The sequence below is a fragment of the Mytilus trossulus genome, chromosome 6 (genome assembly GCF_036588685.1).
Source record: "Mytilus trossulus isolate FHL-02 chromosome 6, PNRI_Mtr1.1.1.hap1, whole genome shotgun sequence".
NCBI classification, from domain to species: domain Eukaryota; kingdom Metazoa; phylum Mollusca; class Bivalvia; order Mytilida; family Mytilidae; genus Mytilus; species Mytilus trossulus.
In genome coordinates this window covers 3,293,219-3,318,129 of record NC_086378.1, presented here as the reverse complement: position 1 = coordinate 3,318,129, position 24,911 = coordinate 3,293,219, and the positions used below count along the sequence as shown (strand labels likewise).

Sequence of the window (24,911 nt, the reverse complement as noted above, 5' to 3'; positions counted from 1 at the left end):
ATATTATTATTGTACACATATGTACATTAACAGTTAAGCCTTCGCTTCCTATATATTTACACTAAATACATTAGATGGCGGGTGTGTACTGATTGATATTTTAGCCTTATAGTTACTCTTATACAAAAACTGGGCTGTTATATTTGTGACTGTTTTGAATTAAGGAGATCAGGTATGAACACTGACACTAAGTCAAGTAAATAATTTGAAAATAAATACATATACATGTATAATGTAATTTTATTATTTTTCATTCACAATATATGTGTGTTTTTTTTAGCTTGATTCTGACCAATGCTTCACAGGCACTTGTCTCAGAATTTTTTTTCCCTCTATACCTTTATATAAAAAAATAATTCTGAGACAAGTGCCTGTGCAATGCTTATATTCCAAATTTATATGTATATGCCTCTATTATTGTTGTTGTTACCAATTATGTAAATCAATTGTATCTAATTTTATGCCCTTAACGGGGCCCTGTAGTTTAGGAAATAAAAATATTCTATTCTATTCTATTGTGTTTTATTAGTTGTTATTGACATTGAACTAGCGTCCAATAACTGCGACATCAAGTTCAAGCTATAACTGTTTAATCTGTTTATTATTAATCTCATTTGGAATCGATTTCTTCAAATATTTTCAGACTTAAAGTGCCAATGAACAATAGATTATGTAATAGCCAATTTTGTGTTGTGGTGCGCTCTATTTTATTAGATATTCGGTCGTTGGCTGTACCAGTTGCATTAAAAATATGGCTGAACTCCGAAAACTTGGATTTGTTGCTACAATCGAAGAGAATGATTCTTTACACCTAGCTCCAGAAAGTTCTTCGAGTGAAGATGAGGTATTTACGGAACAAATATTTATAGATATAATATCGATAAAAAGTTTAGAATGTACACAATTCACGGTAACGACAATACAGGGTCTGAAAAATCAGAACACTGTCACAGAACAGACCATGTGGTCTGAATTTCGAACCTTGAATGACATCTGTGGGAAAGATTTATTTAACCTCAAATATTCCAGGTTATATTCTTTTCAATTAAATTGAATTCAAACTATTTAATTGCTGAAAATTCTGACATTCAACTGCATTAAAAAAAGGGGGGTCGAAGTACAAGCATGTAAATAGAACTTACATGAACTTGATTATTGAACTTCTTAAATTCCAGAATGTATTTATTCTTTTATTGTGTAAGTAGATATAATGTGAGACAGGCATTACCTGTAAATGGGGACGAAGTCTGTATGAATAATTTTTTTGTATCTTTAATATTTGTTTTTAAAAAAGAAACAGAAATACCGTAACGTTTCCGGATTTTAGTTGTGACGTTATTTAAGTTATGACATCATATGCAATGTAAACAAAGAAGCGCTATCATCAGGTAACGTTTTTGATATCAAGGAATTATTTTAAACAATGAAATTGGTATTGCGTTCCTTCCTATTTTATATACTAGACTGATAAATATATATTTCACTCAAAGATTCATACAAACGAGACCAGGAAAAGGAAGTATATTGTAGATTGCTACACAGGTCCAGGATTTCAAAACATGACAAAAAAAAAATTGAACGATTTTGAGTTCATTAGTACAATGAAAAATTCGGGAAATTTTCCCCAATTTTTTTTTTTATTGAATTTTCTACTGTTATTGGGAACTTCGTCCCCATATAATGATTTCACATCCACTTAGTGTTCTGTATTATTTATTTTTCCATTCAATTCCCTAGGGGTGATAAGACATTTATCGGGACTCTGGGATCGGTTGTTTTTAAGCGCGGGATTTCGGGATTTCGGGTCAGGACCTACCCCCCCCCTTCCCATTACTTCTTTGACTTTGAGCCGCCAGTTCAATCTTATACATTTACATGTCATAAGTTCCGTTGATAAATCAATATGGATGTGACTGGTAATCTTCCTGATACACAACACTTACAACATTTTTATGAACTTTTATCTGAAAACCTGTAAACCTACAAAGACAAGAAACACATGATATTATGTAAAGAACAATAAACACAAAAAATATGATATACAACAACAAAAGACTGTAAGTGCTACAGAGTTCCTGACTTGTACAGGCAAAATCATAGTGTTGCAGGTTTTAATATCCCCTATTCATTAGACATTGATACAATTGACTAACAATAGAAAAAAATCTGCAAAACAAAAAAATAATCAAATTGAAAACAAATGGAAATAGTGAGGCTGCTCATAGACCAAAACTGTATTCAAATCATTACTAATACTTTAAATATAAGTAATTACCATTTTAACATTTATTGCTGCTCTTCATCTGGACAGAAGCCTGAAGATTTTCAAAAGATGTTGTACAACAAACAGACAATGGTAACATGTCAATGGTTAAAGAATTTGTAACTAGAAATATGTAGCATCTGACTTTTTCATTAACCATATTAACAATACACCTTATTGCGAATCCCGGCTGACCCGGTCGCTTGAACTTTTGATGCATACAACTATCACTTTTTAATTGTTGGGTCAGATATTTTGTTTTATGATGTCAAAATTTTACGAGAACCTGTGTGATATCTAGTGATGGCGGACAAATAGTGATAAGGTGTCTAATTAACACATGATCAACGCATAATTAACTAACAATGCCATGTTGTTTTATTACTCTTACAAATTAGTTTTTTAAAACTTTCTTTTACAGGCTCCAGCAGGAGAAAAAGTTAAAAAGAAGAAAAAATCAAAGATAAATAGTTTTAACCAAAGTTTCTCCTTCACAGATCAGGTAAATTCAATTTGATTTACTCTTAACATGTATTATTCTTTTCCAGTTATTATACAAATCCAGGTGGTTAGGGTATTGTTGTACAGTTTTGGTGTTTGTTAACCATGTGGGATAGCATTATCGGGAAACAATATTAATTAGCATATTTGTCTTATTTTAACAATCACAATAACAATGAATAATGAATGCAGGCACTTTACTGGTTTAAGTCTGTCTGTCCTTCTGTCAGTCTTGTCTATTAAGTACAACTTCCATTGCAGTTGAATCTGACAAGAAGAGCTTCTTGAATTTTTTTTATCAAGCTTCACATGAGCATGATATATTATGTGATGCGTTTTCAGATTTATTGCTCATCACCTATGTATGAATTTTTTGTTGTATTTTAAAATTTATCAGGTCCAATCATCATTATAGTTAGTCCTTGACCCACATTGAAGTTTTGACTTCTTTTTTTCTTACTAGAAACACAGGTGAATCTATGCCATGTATGCCAATGATTTTTTTAAACTTTTATTTGACAATTACAGAGCTCAATCTTTCCACATATAAAATGATTTTATTTTTCTTTAAAATAGTTTGATCCACAATCAGCATTTAATTTTGACCATGCCCTTAAATTTGCCAAGAGAAAAAGGGAACCCTCCACACTTGATGAAAAGATTGCCAAAGTCAGAAAAAGGAATAAAAAAGAGGTAAGAATGTTATTTCTTTTTCCTTTTTTAATTACCATTACATAAGTAGTTATACATCTGTCATTTCGGTTTAGTTAACCTAAAGGAACAGAGCTAGAGGTCAGTTTTTGACCAAATGATGAAGATGTAATCAACGATATATATATATATATACACATAAACAAGTCTAAATTGAAAACTATGTTCAAACCTATGATTGCGTTGGATAAAAACCGCAATTTTTATACGTGTGCATGTAAAACAAATTTTGTTGTAGAAGGGTCTAAATACAGCACAAACAACATTTTCCAAAAGACCAAAAAAGTGAAAAAGTATATGTAAACAAAATGCATTTGTCAACTGATGTTCTTTAACCCTGCTGACTGCCATTGGCAATTGCCAAATAAAATTGATCACAAGATGTAACAAAATGGATCTTAATAAAAATTTGATACTAAACAGAAAACAATTAACTTGTGGCTATGATGTATATTTCTAATACTGCCTTCAACAATGTGCAATCCAATACTGTATAGTAAACTTTGAAAGGCCCCATCCTGTAAAAAAAAATCCAACAAGAAAACCAATACATTGTACTGTATAGTAAACTATAGAAGGTCCCATCCAGACAAAGCATTTCTAACCAAAAAACAAAGGCCAAATTTATGTACAAAAAATCAATTAAAAACAGTTATGAAAGACAGGACCGATGACAACCACTTAATTATAGAATCCTGACTAGGAAAAGGTACATACAGAATGTGGGGGCGTTGAACATGTTTGGGTGCATGCCTCTACACAATTTAGAATAACGGCCCTAAGTTTAGATTTGAAAAAACGTTTCTAAAAAAAAGGTGACAGGTGTATCATGCGCTCATTTTTCAAATTTTGTGATATATTTATATATTTACAAATGATTTTTATATTTTATTTTTAGAAACCTGGTGATGATGATGAAGACCAAGTAAATGTAGAAAACTCTGATGATGAAGAAATAGAGGAAGTAGAATCATCAGATGAAGAAATGACAGCTGGTAGGGAATTCAATGATGAGAGTCTCACTGCAGGATCCTTAATCAAATATATAGTGTTTTAATGTCCCATTTAGGGGCATTTAGTTTTTTTCGGTCTGTGCATCTGTTCATATGTTGGTTCACTCATACTACTGTGGATTCATTAATATTCGTTGGATACCAATTTTCGTGGCTTTCGTGGGAAAAGGTGAACCACGAATTATAATGTTCAACGAATAACATATTTTCAATAGACCTTATATACAGAGATTGGCAAAACCAAGAAATCAAATATCCACGAATATGCAAGTTTTCAGCAATCCACGAAATTGATACCCACGAAAATAAATGAATCCACAGTATCCTGCCATCTGTCTTGACCAAAGATAACTTTAAAATTGAAACATATTTTTATATTTGAAAATCTTTTTTTTAATATTTCATCCAGTTGTTAATTTTACATGCAATTATATGCAAATAACTTTTTGTAGACTCCATCAGAACAAAAGAAAAGAAGAAAAAGAAAAAAGGAAAGAATAAGCAAACTGAACTTGATGAGGAAGTAAGTTGTAAAAATATATATTTAGTTTTTTTGTATGATTACTTCTTAACATTACTGAATATGTAGAACACATGTGAGACAATATTCAATTGATTTTTTTGTATGAAAATATGCAACAGAGAATCTACAAATATGAAATGCCAGTGTGTGACAGACTAACAAACACTTTTAAGGTTAAGTATTTGTCATTTTATATACACTAGGCACTTGTTGCTGAATAAAATATATAATAAAACAATAAATAAACAGTTGTCCATTGTCAATCAAACCACACATTTGTTTACATTTATTATTGTTTTTGTTTACAGGAAAAAGAACTTGTAGAATTCTCAGAGACCATTGACAATTATGATGAAAAGGCTACATTTCAAGACATGAATGTTTCTAGACCCATAATGAAAGTATGTACCAAATGTTTCTAGACCTATAAAGAAAGTATATACTGTATGTAGAACTTTTTTGTCACATTAGTAGTATGTAGTTGTTGACTGAGTAAAATATGTCTTTTCTTTAAAAAAAAAAAGAAAAGAAAAAAAAGACCAGCCTGTGGGAATTTCTGAACAGAATTTATGGAAAACCTCTGTTGTAATTCCAACTTATTATTAGGAAATAATGGCAAAAAAGACTCTAAGTTAGTTAGATTATTTGGATATAAGTAAGCATACTATAAATTGTTAGAAACAGGGTTTCCCCTGGGTCAATTATTTTTTTTCGCCACCTCTTTCGCCAAAGCAATATATTTTTCGCCCCACTTTATTATTTTTTTCGCCAAGTTACACAAATATATTTTTCTTTTAAAATTTTCTTTTTTTTCTAGCCCCCCCCCTCCCCCTAAATAAGAAGTGGTTTTTACAACAAATTGAAGTATCTTATCACTTGGAATTGATCCCTCATGTAAGGTGTAATCATTACATTTAGGGGTTACTCTCATGCCAACCTTTTGAATAGATTTCTTCATAACGACAGTTTTCTTTTCTAGACCATCGTAAATAAGTAAAACTATATGCTTGAAACACGTCTGTCACTGAAACGACTTTGAAGTACCCACTCAAATAAATGATCTATATGAAAGTTAAATGATAAAGTTTTAAATCAGAGACTTTTCTTGCTTTTGGACATTTTTCGTCATAACAATAATTTTCTTTTCTGGACTATCATTAAAAGTAGAGGAAGAGTAAAAACTTTGCTTCAAACACGTGCGTCGCAAAGTGGTTAATAAGTCCCTGTTATGTCATGTGACAGAAGCCATGTAACCATAACATTTTGTCATATCATGCAATCAACACCTTTATTAATTAGTTCTTTGATGTCGATAGCTATGAATGCAATCAGCTGATTATTGATTTTCTGTCAAAATCTTAACGAGTTCAAGGTGAATTCCCAGTATGTTTGATCGGTAAAGTCAGAGAAACCTGAAAAAAGTAAATAAACAAGATGGCTGAAATAAATCGTTCTATATATTTCTTTCGCCAAATTCTTTCGCCAATGACGAATTTTAATCGCCACAATTATTATTTTTTCGCAAATTGCGAAAATGGCGACCGCCAGCGGGCACCCTGGTTAGAAAGATAAAAAAAAAAAAAAGGTAAATTTCCAAGATTTAAAGATTTTTTTTTAGATGTTTTGCAAAATTAAAATTTTGGGTGAAAAGTAGTGTTATCTAACAGAGATTAGTTAAACGAAAACCTTTTAATATATCAAAAGATTTATTTTGTTCAATAATATTTTGTTTGACCTTAAATTAATGGAAGACTTTTTTTGTGACTTTATTGTTGTAAAAACGGTTACCATCAGTAAAATAGCACTTGACAAAATGATTTTTGAATAAGTTTTACAACATGACTTAAATACGACTGAAATTTAGGGTTGCTATTATTCTAATATATACCCACTTTTTCATGTTTTCAGGGATTAAGTCGTATGAATTTTGCCAAACCTACACCAATCCAGGCTGCTACTATTCCTGTAGCTTTGTTAGGAAGAGATCTGTGTGCTTGTGCTGTGACAGGATCAGGTAATCAGAGTTCTTAAGACATACTCCATTACACAATCTGATGGTGACATTGTTATTTGTTTTTGCTATTGCATGCTTATGACTCAAATTTGCGGGGTTATCTTAAAAAAAAATTAGAATGGAAGAAAGTTTATCCTAGATAATCAAAAGTTTGTTACACTTGTGAGAACTGGATGCTAAAACTTTTCAACCTTGGTTTGGTATATATGTGATACTATAAACTCTTTATCAGAAAACTACAGATAGTTTAGTTTTCTCAAGAAATCATAATTAATCTTTGGAATTTATAAATGTTTTATTCGAAGATAAGTTAAAAAACTTTTTTTTGCAAACTGAATATCAAAACAGATTCCACCCAAAAGTAATTATGTTCAGTAGTTTAAATAAAAAAAACTTGGTGCTGGTACTTGATGTTTTTCTTTGTAGAGTACAGAGATATCCTTTTATTGAATGATTGAGAGAGACCATATAAATAATATTCATTTAGATTGTTTTTATTTTTGATAGGTAAAACTGTGGCCTTTATGTTACCTATCCTGGAGAGATTACTATACAGACCTAAAAACACAGCTGTGACCCGTGTTCTTGTACTGGTACCCACGAGGGAGTTAGCTGTTCAGGTGCATACAGTAGCTAGACAGCTCTCACAGTTCACTAATGTGGAATGCTGTTTGGCTGTTGGTAAGTTTGTATCAGAAGACCTAATAAAAACTTGTTTGATAAAAATAAATACAGAATGGAAATAGGGGTGTGTCAAAGAAACAACAACCCAACTAAAGTGTACAATAACAGCTAATATCTGCTCTTAGTAATGAAGGATAAATTTTATCTCTATTTTACAAAATTTTTCCTTGATCTTACTGTCAGACTAATAATTTCCTTTCTTATTACAGTATAGTGATATAAAAATATTGCTAGAAACTAAGGGGGCACATGCCCAATGAAATTAACAACGTCATCATAGCTGAAATAGTGATAAACAGATGATCATTGTTCACCTGAACTTGATTTCTTTTCATGTTTTTGCCGTACCGGCTCAAGTGAGAAAATCAATCTTGTTGAGGAAATCAATGATAATCCATAATTATATATATATTGCTTGAAACCTTTTTATAAACTCTTGAAGGATGTATTTTTACATTTTTAATTCTATTTTAAAGGTGGTCTTGATCTGAAAGCACAGGAAGCAGCATTACGATTATCACCAGATGTTGTCATAGCAACCCCAGGTCGATTGATTGATCATTTACAGAATTCTCCCAACTTCACACTCAGAAATATAGAAATATTGGTGCTAGATGAGGCTGATAGGTAATGACATTACATATAATGATCCTGGAAGAAGCCAGTAGTTGTAGTCTTATGCTATGTTTTGGGGGAAATACCAGTACTCACTGTATTATTAATTATTTAAAGTATGGTCATATTTTATCTTTCTATGATGATCTTTTTAATTCTGTAAAAGATTGCACTGTCTGAAAAATTATTTTATTTGTGTTCTCTGTATATTTGGGTTTGCACTTTTACACTTCTGCGCATGCATGAGGGTTAAGGTTAAGGGTTAGGGTAGGGGTTAGGTTAGGGTTACATTTAGGGGTTTATTAGGGTATGGATTTTTCTTTATACACATGTTATATGATACCAATTTTCTTAGCCTGAGGTGTTATTTATCACACACTATCAGTGTTAGGACAAAAATGTTGTCTTAATCACAAACATAACGACAACAACATCCTAGTTACAGCATGGTACACATTTCCTTGGTCATCCTTTTTGGCCCTCATCAAGACAAATTTGTATAATGTGTGTCCAGAATGGTGTAATATGTAAAATGTATTACAGAATGTTAGATGAATATTTTGCTGAACAAATGAAGGAGATTATCCGACAGAGTTCACAGACCAGACAGACCATGTTGTTTTCAGCCACTATGACAGAAGAGGTCAGATGTGTTCCCCCATATTCCTTCATTATATATTATCCCTCTATTTAATTGTTTTGCAATTTAATGTTTGTACTTGAAGTATATTTGATAAAGATTTTCCAAATTTTTCATCCATCAAAAAATCTTTGATATCTTTATTTTACAAAAACGTTTTTGATGCATCTAAAAAGTATAAGAAAAAAGCAAAACCCCAATTTTAATAATAAAAAAAGGGGGGGGGGGTGTCCATAAAATGACAAAAAACAAACATTATCAACAATCAACCGAACAAGTGATAACAACTGCAATATTGCTGACTTGGTACAGGCATTTCTGGAGAAATAGTTACATGTATTCATAAAAGTCAGAATTGAACTTCTAATGTAAAATTTTAAGAAGGCAAACACTTGGTTTGAATTGTTTGATATTTTTCTTTTTCAAGTATACCTAGTTATAAAGTACAGGTTCTGCTCATTGTTGAAGGCTGTATATTAAGGAAAATAATCTAACATGTTCAGGGGTAATTTGGAAAAATAAACACAAATTTAAGATAGGCATATTAAATTATGGAATAAACTTTCATATGGGCAATTTGAACAAGGCAATTTCATTTTAACAATTTTAAATGTTTCAGTGAACTTGGTTTATGATATGGAAAATAAGTCACTTTTCCTTTTAATAATAAATTAAAAGGCTTGGGGAAAATGTTAAGTATACTAAATGTGTATTATCTTTTAATCAAGAGCAGTGCTCACTCCATCAAAAAGATATGAGAAGATGTGATATGAGTGCTAATGAGACAATTCTCCATCAAAGTTACAATTTGTAAAAAATTAAGCATCATAGGTCAAAGTAAAGCTTTCAAAACTGAGACTTGGCTCTTGCCCAACAGCAAGCTATAAAGGGATAAAACACAGATAAATAGTAAAACAAAATAATGATACTAAAACTTTCCAAACAGGTAAAAGATCTTGCTGCTGTGTCCCTGAAGAATCCAGTCAAGATATTTATAAACCAGAGTACAGATACAGCCCTATCACTCAGACAAGAGTTTGTCAGAATCAGGGCCAATAGAGAGGGAGAAAGGGAAGCTATTATAGCAGGTACATATTATATTAAACTGCTAAACAACAAAAATAAACAATGCATGGTCAAGAAAGCCAGATATGGCTACCAGTTCTAAGTTTTTTTTTTCAATATTTAGCATGAGTAGAATTTTAATCATCAAATTGTTTCTTGCCCATAGTATAAGGCACATGGTTAGATACTGACCCCATAGATCCATAGAAGGTTATAAAATCCTTAGGGGTTGATGTCAAAGGCTTATTTATCTTTTATGGATTTTACTTACCCTCTATGGTAGGTAGAGGGCCAGTTGTGAACTGTATAACAAATTTATCGTACGCAGGACTTTTCCTGCTGCGTTTTGTTGAAAAATAAACAATGAAATACAACATCATCAATAGATGAGGTCAGCATTAACAGTAGACGTGATGTCATGAACCCACTATGAAATTTACCTACCCTAAATGGATCCATAGGGGGTCATCATGTGACAATGTTGAACCTATCACAATGTCATATTTTACAAAGGTTCAACAATGCAATATGAGAGTGTATTAGTCTTGTTAGGACTCTCATAAGTGATATATCAAAACATGTGTACCAGGGCTTCCAAAATTTTTCTGAGCCAGCCGGACATTTTATATCTGATCCGAATTTTAATCACTAAGACGAAGTCACAAAAGGCAATTATGGTAATCAGATGGCCATCCCAATGATTGACATTAAATTAAAATCGATTTTAAACTTTACTTTGATATGAATTTGATGTTCTGACATAAACTGTTAAAATTGGCATTGCATCATTCAAAGTGTGCACATCAGTGTGCTCATATCTGCATTAGACTCTTTATTTGTGCAAAATGAAGTTGTCTAGAACTTTATTTTCATTTTTGAAGTCACATTTTTCAAAATCGGATGTTGACTTGACAATGGTAAAACATGGACCATAAACGAATATGTAAAATCTGTGTACGTTACATAGAACTACTGAGCGAAGAAGCTCTTTCCACGTTTTTTCTTCAACAAAATACTTAAAATGAACGTTAGATACAGGTATCAATGATAGTTTTAGCATTTTTAAAGAAATGTAGGATGCATAATTGAATTTCCCACCTGTGCACATGCGCACACGTATTCTTGTTTATACAACGTAATTCTGACGATTTTTCATTTAAAACCTTTTTAAATGATTTATCAAATCATGTTTATAAATGTATTTATTATATATTTTAAATCAATTAGATACAAGCTGCTGAAATGTACAAAAATAATTGGGAATGGACCGATTAATTTATACGATGTCCGGTACTGAAAATAGTTTACCTGTCACCTGAACAGGTAGTTTTCAGCTGTCCAACAACTAATTAGCCTTGATTAAAATTAGAAAGTATTGAAGTAGGGGTTCTTTTGATAGTAATTAATCATCATGTCACTTTTATGACCAGAAATGTTTGGCTGTTAAAGGCAAAATGTTGGGTCAAAAAGATCGTGAATTTATATGTTAAAATGACCGAAAAAGCCTTTGAAACTAAAAAGTAGACGACTGTTTCATGCTTTGCCCAGCCGGTCTTTTACCGGACATTATACAAATGACCGGAATATATGACCGTTTTGGAAGCCTTGATGTGTACCCCACACTACAAAGTAATTAGCCTAAAAAAAAAGCCGTATATAGTATTTTATTCTAGAAATTTTCATTGGATGAGAACCAAACTTGCATACATGTTAATATGTAATGAGTGAATCCTTATTGCTTCTGAGATCATTATGTCAAGGTCATAGTTGATAAAGATAGGTGAAAAAGATGTTTCAAGATGATAATTCTAGAACCTCTAAATGGATCCAAATAAAACTTTGATATATGGTAACATAAATGTGAAAATATGTAATAAGTTATTGGTGTGTGGTATTGTTACTTTACTCACTACATTTCTTTCATTAATAAAGGTATGCAACAATTTTCAAAATTGTTGATTTTGTAATTTGAATTTTTTGAACCACTATGTAGTATTTAATGATTTAGAAGACTTTTTTTGGCAAGGACATTTTAAACCACTGTATAATATTTATTTATTGTTTTGTAGGACTTGTAGCCAGAACCTTTAGAGACCACTGTATAGTGTTCATACAAACAAAGAAACAAGCTCACAGAATGCATATAGTGTTAGGATTACTGGGGGTAAATGTTGGAGAGCTTCATGGAAATCTATCTCAAGCTCAGGTAAGAAGGCTGGCACAACATGTACACAAACATGACATTACAGGTGTATTAAGGGTTTGGAAAATCAGAGGAGATTCAATGATTCAATGATTGGTGTTAAATGCCTCTTTCAACACTATTGGTTAAATCAAGGTCACCAGTTTCAATTAAAGGAGGAAACTGTACCTTCCAAATGGAAAGTTTGCAATCCTAATGGTGGAGGAAACTATGACCTTCCAAAATCCTAGTTAATTAAGATTTGAGTCAAAACCACTTACCATGTGAGGAGTTTGAACATACAACCTCAGTGTTGACTGGCTAGTGGTACAGTAGATGAGATACTTATATACCAATCCACTGCTTAGACCACCTTGTGTGTTCCTTAATTCACAGAATTTTCGATGGAAGATGTTGCTATGGGTATATTCATTTCATTGGTTCAAAACAGTTGAACAAATATCTCACAGAAAAATTATACATTTAGTATGTTCTTTATATATTATCAACAAAAATACAAGTTTTCGTCACTCCATCAAAATTGGTACCAAAGAAAATAAATGAATTCACAGTTTATATGAAAAGCATTTTTAGATGTGATGATTGGAATAATAATAATATAATGTTTCAGAGATTGGAAAGTTTGAAGATGTTCAAAGAAGGATTGATAGATGTTTTATTAGCAACAGATCTAGCAGCAAGAGGGTTAGATATAGAGGGGGTTAAAACTGTAAGTCATGTTATAATTAGCTGACCCCTCAGCCAGAGGGTTAGATATAGAGGGGGTTAAAACTGTAAGTCATGTTATAATTAGCTGACCCCTCAGACAGAGGGTTAGATATAGAAGGGGTTAAAACTGTAAGTCATGTTATAATTAGCTGACCCCTCAGCTAGAGGATTAGATATAGAAGGGGTTAAAACTGTAAGTCATGTTATAATTACCTTTATACTGCAATCAGCTATTTTACTATACAGATAAAGCTATATGTATAAACGTTAGCTTTATACGTCAATGACCTCAACTAACCTATAAGCCCCGCCTCCTTACCAGAACTACCGTATTTCATCAACAACGTCACGTCACAACCATGACAACTTGAAATAACAATGGTCAAACTTTTAAGAATTTAAACTTGTTATGTCTTCAAATTGGTAATTTATATACCATGTTTATTAAATGTTATTAATTAAGTTCATTTTCCCTTTCTAATTCCTTAAAATGTCAATGTCTTACCGCCGGGACTACGCTCATAGGGAAATACCCCAAAATGGTACCCATGAGGGAAATTCCAAACACTTTTTGTAACAACAATTTGTTACATATTTTTATTTTTTTATTTTTTATCGATTTCAGTATAAAGACAATATACGTATAGTGTCTTGAAATATGAAAGGAGTAGGTCCGGTAAGGACGATTTTTGCCTCAAATTCCAGGTTCATCTGACGAAGATTTTGACCACTTTTTAAACACTTAAGTGTCTTTTTCATTTGAATCAATCAGTTTATGTGAAAGATTTTAACTGATTTAGTCATTAAAAACGATCCGATTCAAGCTCAGATATGACAAATCTACCAAATATGCCGAAAAATGTCACTTTTCAGTTGGTTTTTGTCAAAAATGAAAGTGGTTGCATTCGTGTTCATCCTCAACCTTTATATATGTTATGTGTTATAATAAAATACAACTTATATTTCAATATTATGGATGAACACGAATGCGGCCACTTTCGTTTTAGACGAAAACCGTCTAAAATTTAACTATAATTCTAGAATTGTGAAGATTTCAGTAATTTAGCATGACTTACTGGTGCTAGTACCCGATATATGTGCATTGTTTTGTCAAAAACAGCCCATATTTATGTAGCAGAAGCATTCTACTATCCAATAAATAACAACAAGTTTACATTTTAACAATTTTGTAAAAATGCTATATTTTGGGGCCAAAAATGGGTCTTACTGAACCTACTCCTTTATTTGTATTCGGCCCAAACGGGAAAATGCTCGGTACAACCTAGCATTTCCCCCGTTTCTAAGCCTCATACAAATAAATTTCATATTTCAGGACACTATACGTATATTGTCTAATTATAGGACATACAATTATTATGCTGTGTTGGGTAAGTCTGTATCTGTAGTACAAGGGCTGAAGCAAAAATTTGTAGAGAAGTTTCTTTAACGATTAGTGACATTATTAGTCTTATATGGCTCCAAGATTGAAAAAAATCTATAACTTCTGATGATAAAGGTTTAACAGCTTTTAAATAAAAATATTGTATAAGAAATATAACTTTTCAGAGATAAAGAAATATGTCTTTTGCATTCCTTACAATGGTCTTATTTATTGCTTTTTTCCCTCGGTTGGTCTTTGGTGAATATATATTTGCCTCATTAGCAATCATACCACAACATCTCATTTTAATATGACATCTTCAAGGTTACTTATTTTGAAGAATGACCAGAATCTTTGAAGTTTATTTCCAATTTGCATAACTAGAATAATAATGTCACTACATGTAATTGTTTTTTATATGGTCGGGTTGTTGTCTCTTTGACACATTCCCAATTTCCATTCTCAATTTTATTCCTTTACATCATTTATTTAATCTTTAGAGCTATCACCATATGCATACAGGTTTCTCTAAACCAAATATAAGTTGCAAAATGAAATTAAGGGAAAATTATTTATACATATACTGGCAAATAAAAATCATATTTTTTTTCAAGACAAATGTACTGAATTTAATCTTTTAATTTTTTTGTAGTTATTTTATTTATCGCTTTTAATGATTGGTTTTCTATTTTCAGGTGATAAATTTTACCATGCCCAACTCATTGAAGCATTATGTACATCGAGTGGGTCGAACTGCCAGAGCCGGGAGAAAAGGAAGGTATGTGTTGCTAAAAGCCTATACCTTTAAAAAATAATGCTCTAATAATAAAATGATAGGGGGTGTATGATTTATCACCACTAAGGTTACTGTTTACAATAAAAAAAAATTTAATGCCCTGACATTAGACAATGGATGTATTAAATGTTACCCTTGACCATCCTTTTTAGCTCACCTGGCCCGAAGGGCCAAGTGAGCTTTTCCCATCACTTGGCGTCCGTCGTCGTCGTCCGTCGTCGTTAGCTTTTAGAAATTTTTTTAAAAATCTTCTCCTCTGAAACTACTGGGCCAAATTAAACCAAACTTGGCCACAATCATAATTAGGGTATCTAGTTTAAAAAATGTGTGGCGTGACCCGGTCAACGAACCAAGATGGCCGCCACGGCTAAAAATAGAACATAGGGGTAAAATGCAGTTTTTGGCTTATAACTCAAAAACCAAAGCATTTAGAGCAAATCTGACATGGGGTTTAATTGTTTACCAGGTCAAGATCTATCTGCCCTGGTATTTTCAGACCAATCGGACAACCCTTTGTTGGGTTGCTGCCCCTGAATTGGTAATTTTAAGGAAATTTTGCTGTTTTTTGTTATTATCTTGAATATTATAATAGGTAGAGATAAACTGTAAACGTCAATAATGTTCAGCAAAGTAGGATTGACAAATAAGTCAACATAACCAAAATGGTCAATTGACCCCCTAAGGAGTAATTGTCCTTTATAGTCAATTTTTAACACTTTTCATAAAATTGGTAAATTTTTATTAACATTTTCCACTGAAACTACTGGGCCAAGTTCATTATAGATAGAGATAATTGTAAGCAGCAAGACAGTTTAATTCAGTAAGATTTACAAACACATCACCATCACCAAAACACAATTTTGTCATGAATCCATCTGCTTCCTTTGTTTAATATTCACATAAACCAAGGTGAGCGACACAGGCTCTTAAGAGCCTCTAGTTTCTTTCTGTCCTTCCATCTGTTTATCTTTCTTTTCCAATTTAATTTCCACAATCTAACTTTAATTACTGATCATGAAGCAGTTTAAATTTAAATTGAAGTCTGTTTTGAAAATTTAATCATTACTTTCTTACAAACTGTGCCCTACAACTGTTTAATACAAATATTAGACCACAGTTTTGTGCAGTTATATAAATTTCATCCTTTTATATCCATATAGATTTTATAAAATATTCTTTTCTTTCTTTTTAAGATCAGTGACACTTGTAGGAGAACAAGAGAGAAAAATGTTAAAAGAAGTAGTGAAACATGCTAAAACACCATTAAAAACACGAGTGATACCTCAAGGTGTGTATACTTCTTTCACAAAATACATAGGAATAAAGGAGTAGGTCCGGTAAGGGCTGATTTTGGCCTCAAATTTCAGGTTCATCTGACAAAAGATTTTGGACACTTTTGAACACTTAAGTGTCTTTTTCAGTTGATTCAATTTGCTTATGTAAAAGATTTTAACTGATTTAGTCATTTAAAACACTCTGATTGAAGCTTACTAGTAAATATGTAAAATCTATCAAATATGACAAAAAATGTCACTTTTCATATGATTTTTGTCAAAAATGAAAGTGGCTGCATCCATGTTCATCCTCAACCTTTTCATATGTTATGTATTATCATCAAATACAATTTACATTTCAATATTAAGAATGAACACAAATGCGAAGACAGAACCCGTTTAAAAATTGAACTAAAATGTTAAAATTGTAAAGATTTCAGTAATTTAGCATGACTTAATGATGCTAGTCCCCAATAAATGTACATTGTGTTTTCAAAAACAGACCATATTTAAGTAGCAGAAGCATTATACTTTCCAATAAATAACTAAACATTTACATTTTAACAACTTTATAAAACTGCTATATTTTTGGGCCAAAAAGGGGTCTTACTGGACCAACTCCTTTACTATGGAGTCATGGAAAAACTTTTGGGTAGATTGCATGCCCCCTGTTTCTATTACAATTTCTTTAGTAGGTTCCAGGTACAATACTGACCATGAGTTGGAAAGGTCATGCATAAGTTTGCTCCCTTGAATGGTCAAGCAAAAGACTTTTAGATTGATAACACACTCAAGTTCAAGTGATAAAAATAGTACCATAATGGACAAAGACTTAAAAAGGTCATGGTTATGTTGACCGAAATCCTACTCATTTATTTCGTACATAAAATTACATTTGTATGTTCTTTTTCTCTTACAGAAGTGGTAGGGAAGTACAGAGACAAAATAGCTAAGTTAGAATTAGATGTGAAGGAAATAGAATGGACAGAACAGGAGGAAAAAGAAATGAGAGCGACAGAAAACCAGATAAATAAAGCAAACAATCTACTGGAAAATCCAGGGGATCAGCACAAGAGAGACTGGTTCCAAACTCACAAACAAAGAATGCAAGAACAGGGTAGGTGCAATTATTATCAATGGAAACCAGTCAGCTTATTATATACAGGGATTACATAGGCCTTAAAATCTCCCTCGCCATGCTCATCCTAATTTAAAAAATTTCTTCACTAAATCCTTGGTATAATAAATAAAACAAAACTCTAGATATAGGTTTAGTTGCTCGCAGTAACTTTTTCTTTTCTAGTAAGCAATGTTTAATAACACTAAAAAACAACATATTATAAGTACAAACACATTTGTCCAATACATTTCAATGGACTGAAATAAAACTTGGTATTACATTGTATAATCATATACATTCTTATGTGACAATAAACTGCAAACTGTCGTAGTTACTGTGAGTACTATCGATGAAATGACACCCACAAATTTTCTTTATTTAATATAACATAACCCCACCTTTTAAACTGCCAAAGTATTTCATGTGCATACATGTATATTACTGTGGATTCATTATTATTCGTTGGATACCAGTTTTCGTGGATTTCGTGGGGACAGTTGAACCACGAAATTAAATGTTCAACGAATGACAAATTTTCTTAAGGCTTGTATGCAGACTTGTCACTTCGGCAAAACAAGGAAATCAAATATCCATGAACATGCAAGTTTTACTCATTCCACGAAAATTGGTACCCACGAAAATAAATGAATCCACAGTACCCATATATATTTTTAACCAAAGCAAGAACTCTTTATACAACTACTCTCACTAACCAGCTGTAAACTTATAAATAGTATAACTATAACACAGTGGAAACCCCAAGTCTTGACGAAAAGAAATTTAATTATGTTAATAAACTGTATCATAGGTGATGTACAAATCAATGGAAAAAAAAAGATGCACCATATGTTATGATTGTTAAAGAACAAAATACAAAGCATGTACATAACTGAAAGAAGTTGTTTTAATTCAGGGAATAATTGTTTCTTTGTGTATCAACAGAATACTTGAGTATTTAGGTCATAGCTGGTCCAGGTGGGCAACACAGGCTTTTTAGAGCCTCAATATATTTAATCAGAAGCAGGGTATAAATCATCATCAGATGAAAGAAATTTAGCCAGATAAAGGTAAACAAAATCTGTAAAAAGGAGTAAAATAAAACCACTTTCATTTTCAATATGTATATTTGTAGCTGATCTTAGACTTGGTGAATTCTCTTTATCCAAGAAAAGGAATATGAAGAAAGAAAAAAAAGTTGTTACGGTGAGTGCTTGGTTTTGGTTTAAAAAAAATTGTACCACAAGAGGATAACCTTGGAATTCAATCACAGCATGCTACTGTGCTGTAAGATATTAAAGCCTCCAAAATATTTTGATAGTATTTAATTATTTGAAAACAAGTTTATTTTTGTTTAAAAATTGGTATCCAATTCCATTCTCACAATAAGTTTTTTTTAAAGTCCATATACTGTGGATTCATTAATATTCGTTGGATACCAATTTTCGTGGGTTTCGTGGGTACAGGGAAACAACGAATTTAAATGTTCAACGAAATGCAAATTTTTTAAAGAAATGCATATGAACTGTGTAAAAACCACGAATTCAAATACCCACGAATATGCAAGTTTTCTCTATCCACGAAAATTGGTACCCATGAAAATAAATGAATCCACAGTAGTGTCAATGTATGATGTTATGGTCAGTTTTCAATTTGTTTCATATTCCTATAGCATTGTACTATAATGTTTACAGATATATATTACAGGCAGAAGATAGAGTTAATAATGAGTTATTAAAATCTGAGCTGTATGCTGCAAGAATGGCAAAAAAAGAACGTAAACCTAAAAAGATGAGGGCATTTGGTGAACATATAGGTAAGGATTTATCTTTGTACTTTGGTCTTGTTTTGAATAGTTTTGATGAATTTATAGGTCATTATTGACAGTATAGCTTGAGAATTATTTCTCATGTCTCATTTTCTTCTATCAAAAAAGCATGCATTCAAACAAGAGATGAAATAAACTGAATGCAATAAATAAAATGAACCAGTTTCTTATAATTTCATTTCATGAGAAATTCAATGAAATACAAATAAAACAAACAAGTTTCATGTTATCTCATGTTTGAATGAAACTTGCTACATCAACAGTCAAATCCATCAGCATTTATACCTGCCAACATTCCAAAATTATGATGGGGGTACTATGTGCAAGATAGTTGTTATAGTACTTCAAAACCTTTCCTTCAACATTTAATGTCGTTGTTTTTTATGCCCCCACCTACGATAGTAGAGGGGCATTATGTTTTCTGGTCTGTTTGTCCGTATGTTCGTTTGTTCCTTTGTCGGTCCGTTTGTTCGTCCTGCTTCAGGTTCAGGTTTTTGGTCAAGGTAGTTTTTGATTAAGCTGAAGTCCAATCAACTTGAAACTTGGTACACTTGTTGCTTATGATATGATCTTTCTAATCTTTAAGCCAAATTAGACTTTTGACCTCAAATACACGGTCCACTTAACATAAAAAAAAGTGAAAGTGGGAGTTTCAGGTTAAAGTATTTGGCCAAGGTAGTTTTTGATGAAGCTGAAGTCCAATCAACTTGAAACTTGGTACACTTTTTGCTTATGATATGATCTTTCTAATCTTTAAGCCAAATTAGACTTTTGACCTCAAATACACGGTCCACTTAACATAAAAAAAAGTGAAAGTGGGAGTTTCAGGTTAAAGTTTTTGGCCAAGGAAGTTTTTGATGAAGCTGAAGTCCAACCAACTTGAAACTTGGTACACTTGTTGCTTATGATATGATCTTTCTAATCTTTAAGCCAAATTAGACTTTTGACCTCAAATACACGGTCCACTCAACATAAAAAAAAGTGAAAGTGGGAGTTTCAGGTTAAAGTTTTTGGTCAAGGTAGTTTTTGATGAAGCTAAAGTCCAATCAACTTGAAACTTGGTACACTTGTTGCTTATGATATGATCTTTCTAATTTTAAAGCCAAATAAGACTTTTGGCCCCAATTTCGCAGTCCACTTAACATAGAAAATGAAAGTGGGAGTTCCAGGTCAAAGTTTTTGGCCAAGGTAGTTTTTGATGAAGCTGAAGTCCAATCAACTTGAAACTTGGTACACTTGTTGCTTATAATGATATGATCTTTCTAATCTTTAAGCCAAATTAGACTTTTGACCTCAAATACACGGTCCACTTAACATAAAAAAAAGTGAAAGTGGGAGTTTCAGGTAAAAGTTTTTGGTCAAGGTAGTTTTTGATGAAGCTGAAGTCCAATCAACTTGAAACCTGGTACACTTGTTGCTTATGATATGATCTTTCTAATCTTTAAGCCAAATTAGACTTTTGACCTCAAATACACGGTCCACTTAACATAAAAAAAAAGTGAAAGTGGGAGTTTCAGGTTAAAGTTTTTGGTCAAGGTAGTTTTTGATGAAGGTTAAGTCCAATCAACTTGAAACTTGGTACACTTGTTGCTTATGATATGATCTTTCTAATTTTAAAGCCACATAAGACTTTTGACCCCAATTTCACAGTCCACTTAACATAGAAAATGAAAGTGGGAGTTTCAGGTTAAAGTTTTTGGCCAAGGTAGTTTTTGATGAAACTGGAGTTCAATCAACTTGAAACTTAGTACTCTTGTTGCTTATGATATGATCTTTCTAATTTTAAAGCAAAATTACACTTTGACCCCAATTTCACGGTCCATTTCACATAGAAAATGAAAGTGAAATTTTCAAGTTTAAGTTTTTGGTCAAGGTAGTTTTTGATCAAATTGAAGACCACTCAACTTGAAACTTGGTACACATGTACCCTATAGTATAATCTTTCTAATTTTAGATTTTTACCCAATTTTAAGTCCATGGAACATGGAAAATGATTGTAATATGTGTACTTTTGACACATTCTTGTTTGTTCTTCATACTTATACAATCCTAAAGCCATGGTCAAATTGATTCTTATCTTTTCAATTGTGGACAAAATTGCCGTATTAAATTTTCTTTTTTGGAGCTTTCATTGGGGAAATTATCACCAAATACTGACAGTAAGCAGGAATAAACCAGGAATCAAATTTGTTTCAATGGTTATGGTTTGAATATTGTTATTATACTTTGATAATAAATTCTAGATGGTCAATCCAGTACATCTGATTTAGTAAGATTTATTCTATAATGTTGACAATCAGAAATTATTGTGTTCATTTTATTATTGCGATTTTTTTTAAATGGACAAAAATGCGAGTTTTATTATTGCAATTTTAGGAAAATCTGCTTAGTGCTTACAGATATATGTTTCAGATATCAAAATATGTGTTTTTATTATTGAGATATTCTACAATCACATTATTGGCATAGATAAAAATCTTGCAATAATTTCTAAAGTTACAGTAAATAAATGTTTGTTTTGTGAGTCAGTATTTATACCTAAATGTTTTGCGAGTCAGTATTTATAGTAACCCATCAATGTAATGACTACACATGAAATGAGGGATCAATTTAATATGATAAAAGCTTTTGTTTTGTTGTAAAAACCACTGCACTTCTTAGTACAAACGGGCACACCAGTATTTTTCTTTTATAGAAACTTTCCTTACGAACTATACTGGTTTTTTACATGTTATATGATCAAAACATGTCCATCAATTTTGTTATATTCCAGGACTAATATCTTTATTAATGAAGTATAAAAGTAAAGTGGTCCCCTCATTTAGAAAAGTTGTTTAAAATACAACAAATATTTTTCCTTTTTAAGTTAAAACATTTTGTTGTTTTGAAGTAAATGATTAGTGTTTATTCATTAAAATGTATACTCTTAAATAAGTCTGAGAGAATGATCAAAGACACAATGGGGCAAAACATCTTATAAAAAGGAGGGGGGGGGGGGTAGAAAAAGGTAAATTTTAAACGAAAAATATATTTTTGTCATTTGGCGAAAAAAATAATAAGGTGGCGAAAAATATATTGTTTTGGCGAAAGATGTGGCAAAATAAATAATTGACCCAGGGGAAACCCTGAAATTTATACCTAAATGCTTTGTGAGTCGGTATTTATACCTAAATGTTTTGTGAGTCAGTATTTATACCTAAATGACTTCAGGTTTCTCTCTTTGATAGGAAAGGATTAAATTATTCCTAATTTACAGAAGACAATACCACATTTAAAAATAAAATGATAACCAATCAATAAAAACTCTGGAAACAGCAAGATAGATGTAAAACTGCTTTTGAGTAAATATATCATGCTTGTACTTTTTACAGACAAATCTAAGAAAAAGAAGAAACCAAAAATAAAGAAGTCTGCATTTGATGATGAACTTACCAGTACCAGCAGAACAGCATTGAAAAAGTTCAGGGCAGGGTATGTATAGTTACAAAGTTCAGGGCAGGGTAGGTATAGTTACACAAGTGCTCTTTACGTGTATATATAGGGTGACATATCTTTCTGCTGATTAGTGAACCTTTATTAAATCACAGTTAAATTGACCTGAATCAAGCTATTTCCCCCATAAACAATTTAGTTTTAATATCAGGCATTATTTATAACAGCTCTAGATCTTGATAAAATCAAAATATAATTGACCACTTTCAAAAATCTTGTTAAATATTTGATGGTGTTTGTCGTGCCTGCGATACAGGGCTCTGCAGGCTTCTTATGAATTCTTCAACTTCTTGGTATAAATGACCTGACCTACATGTTATAGCAGTAAACTGATATATTGTCCATGTGATTACCACATACCCTCAGTATAATATGATATTGTTGCATATGTCTACTTCTTTAATATGAGTCTATTTATAATTAACAGGCCTTCATATCAAGAGAGAAAGGAGTTGGGTATGGCAGCAAAGAAACCTATTAGAGGTAAACAGTCTGGACCTAATAGAGGAAAGCAGTCGGGACCTAATAGAGGAAAACAGTCGGGACCTGATAGAGGAAAACAGTCGGGACCTGATAGAGGAAAACAGTCGTAAGATAATTCATTATTTACCTTGTTTATAGGAGTGTATCATGCATCATTTTCCTTGTTCACTGGAGCGTATCATTCATTATTTTTTTTGTTAACTGGAGCATATCATTCATTATATTCCCTGTTTACTGAAGCACAGATTGTATAATGATTGTTGTATTTTTTCATCTGATAACTGAACACACAAGCCAACAACAACTCTGTAACCAGTAAGTGGATTTCAATGAATTCTTTAGAGAGTCTTCAGTAGAAAAAGACATTATGTACCTCCTGTTTTATTAAATGATCATACAGATATTTAGTGAAGATTTGTAATTTTATTTTGATATATTTTTTTAATTTAACAGATAATCCCATACTTTGATGTTTGGATAAAATTGAGCTACACTCAGTATTACTGATATTAAACATTGTTTTCTTCTTGTTTTGTAGGAAACGACGGTGACAGTGTGCAATAAAGGATTCTGGGAAAGATCAGAAATATGAACATTGGTTGTCACTATGTACATTAAACACTTATTTTATCTCACTTAAGTCATCATTTGTTTCTATTTTAAGCTGATATATTAATTCAGTTTTTCAATCTTGCAGAAAAAAAATCAGGAGCTTATAGTATTTGTTTGTCCCTCCCTCTGGACAAAAGAGAAAATAATGATAACTTTAAAATTTGATGCAAATGTCATATTAGCTAGAGGTTTAGCTAGCTTTAAAACCAGGTTTGATCCACCACTTTTGTCGAGCCTTCGATCCTACATTCCTGTGGCGGCGGCGGCTGCAGCCACAAATATTCACTCTGTGGTTAAAGTTTTTGAAATTTTTATAACTATCTTAAACTATACTGGATTTCTACCAAACTTGGACAGAAGCTTGTTTATGATCATAAGATAATATCCAGAAGTAAATTTTGTAAAAATAAAATTCCATTTTTCCTGTATTTTACTTTTAAATGGACTTGTTTTTTCTACGGGGAAACATAACATTCACTCTGTGGTTAAAGTTTTTAGAATTTTGATAACTTTCTTAAACTATCCTGGGTTTGTACCAAACTTGGACAGAAGCTTGTTTATGATCATAAGATAATATCCAGAAGTAAATTTTGTAAAAATAAAATTCCATTTTTTCTGTATTTTACTTTTAAATGGACTTGTTTTTTCTACGGGGAAACATAACATTCACTCTGTGGTTAAAGTTTTTAGAATTTTAATAACTTTCTTAAACTATCCTGGGTTTGTACCAAACTTGGACAGAAGCTTGTTTATGATCATAAGATAGTATCCAGAAGTAAATTTTGTAAAAAAATAAATCCATTTTTTTCCGTATTTTTCTTTTAAATGGACTTAGTTAGTTTTTTTCTGCAGGGAAACATTACATTCACTCTGTGGTTAAAGTTTTTAAAATTTTAATAACTATCTTAAACTTTCCTGGGTTTGTAGCAAACTTGGACAGAAGCTTATTTATGATCATAAAATAGTATTCAGAAGAAAATTTTGTAAA

The 24,911-nt window shown here is 31.8% G+C and overlaps 1 protein-coding gene across 2 annotated transcripts; it reads left to right on the top strand.

Annotated features, from left to right (window-relative positions):
* The first annotated feature begins 715 nt into the window (after positions 1 to 715).
* LOC134720606 (probable ATP-dependent RNA helicase DDX27) lies at positions 716 to 23,955 on the top strand. 2 transcript variants are annotated; one of them, XM_063582957.1, is made up of 21 exons: positions 716 to 844; positions 2,685 to 2,765; positions 3,341 to 3,457; positions 4,374 to 4,470; positions 4,941 to 5,011; positions 5,320 to 5,412; positions 6,920 to 7,025; positions 7,533 to 7,706; positions 8,186 to 8,336; positions 8,868 to 8,967; positions 9,911 to 10,052; positions 12,099 to 12,235; positions 12,843 to 12,941; positions 15,017 to 15,099; positions 16,311 to 16,405; positions 17,311 to 17,508; positions 18,644 to 18,714; positions 19,216 to 19,324; positions 22,708 to 22,807; positions 23,256 to 23,417; positions 23,850 to 23,955. In XM_063582957.1, the coding sequence occupies exons 1-21, from the start codon at positions 752 to 754 to the stop codon at positions 23,860 to 23,862; spliced, it is 2,292 nt and encodes a 763-aa protein (XP_063439027.1). In that variant the 5' UTR covers positions 716 to 751; the 3' UTR covers positions 23,863 to 23,955. The 2 variants fall into 2 exon arrangements, with proteins under 2 accessions (XP_063439027.1, XP_063439028.1); XM_063582958.1 differs by having other exon boundaries at positions 723 to 844; positions 23,256 to 23,394; positions 23,851 to 23,955.
* Positions 23,956 to 24,911: the final 956 nt, after the last annotated feature.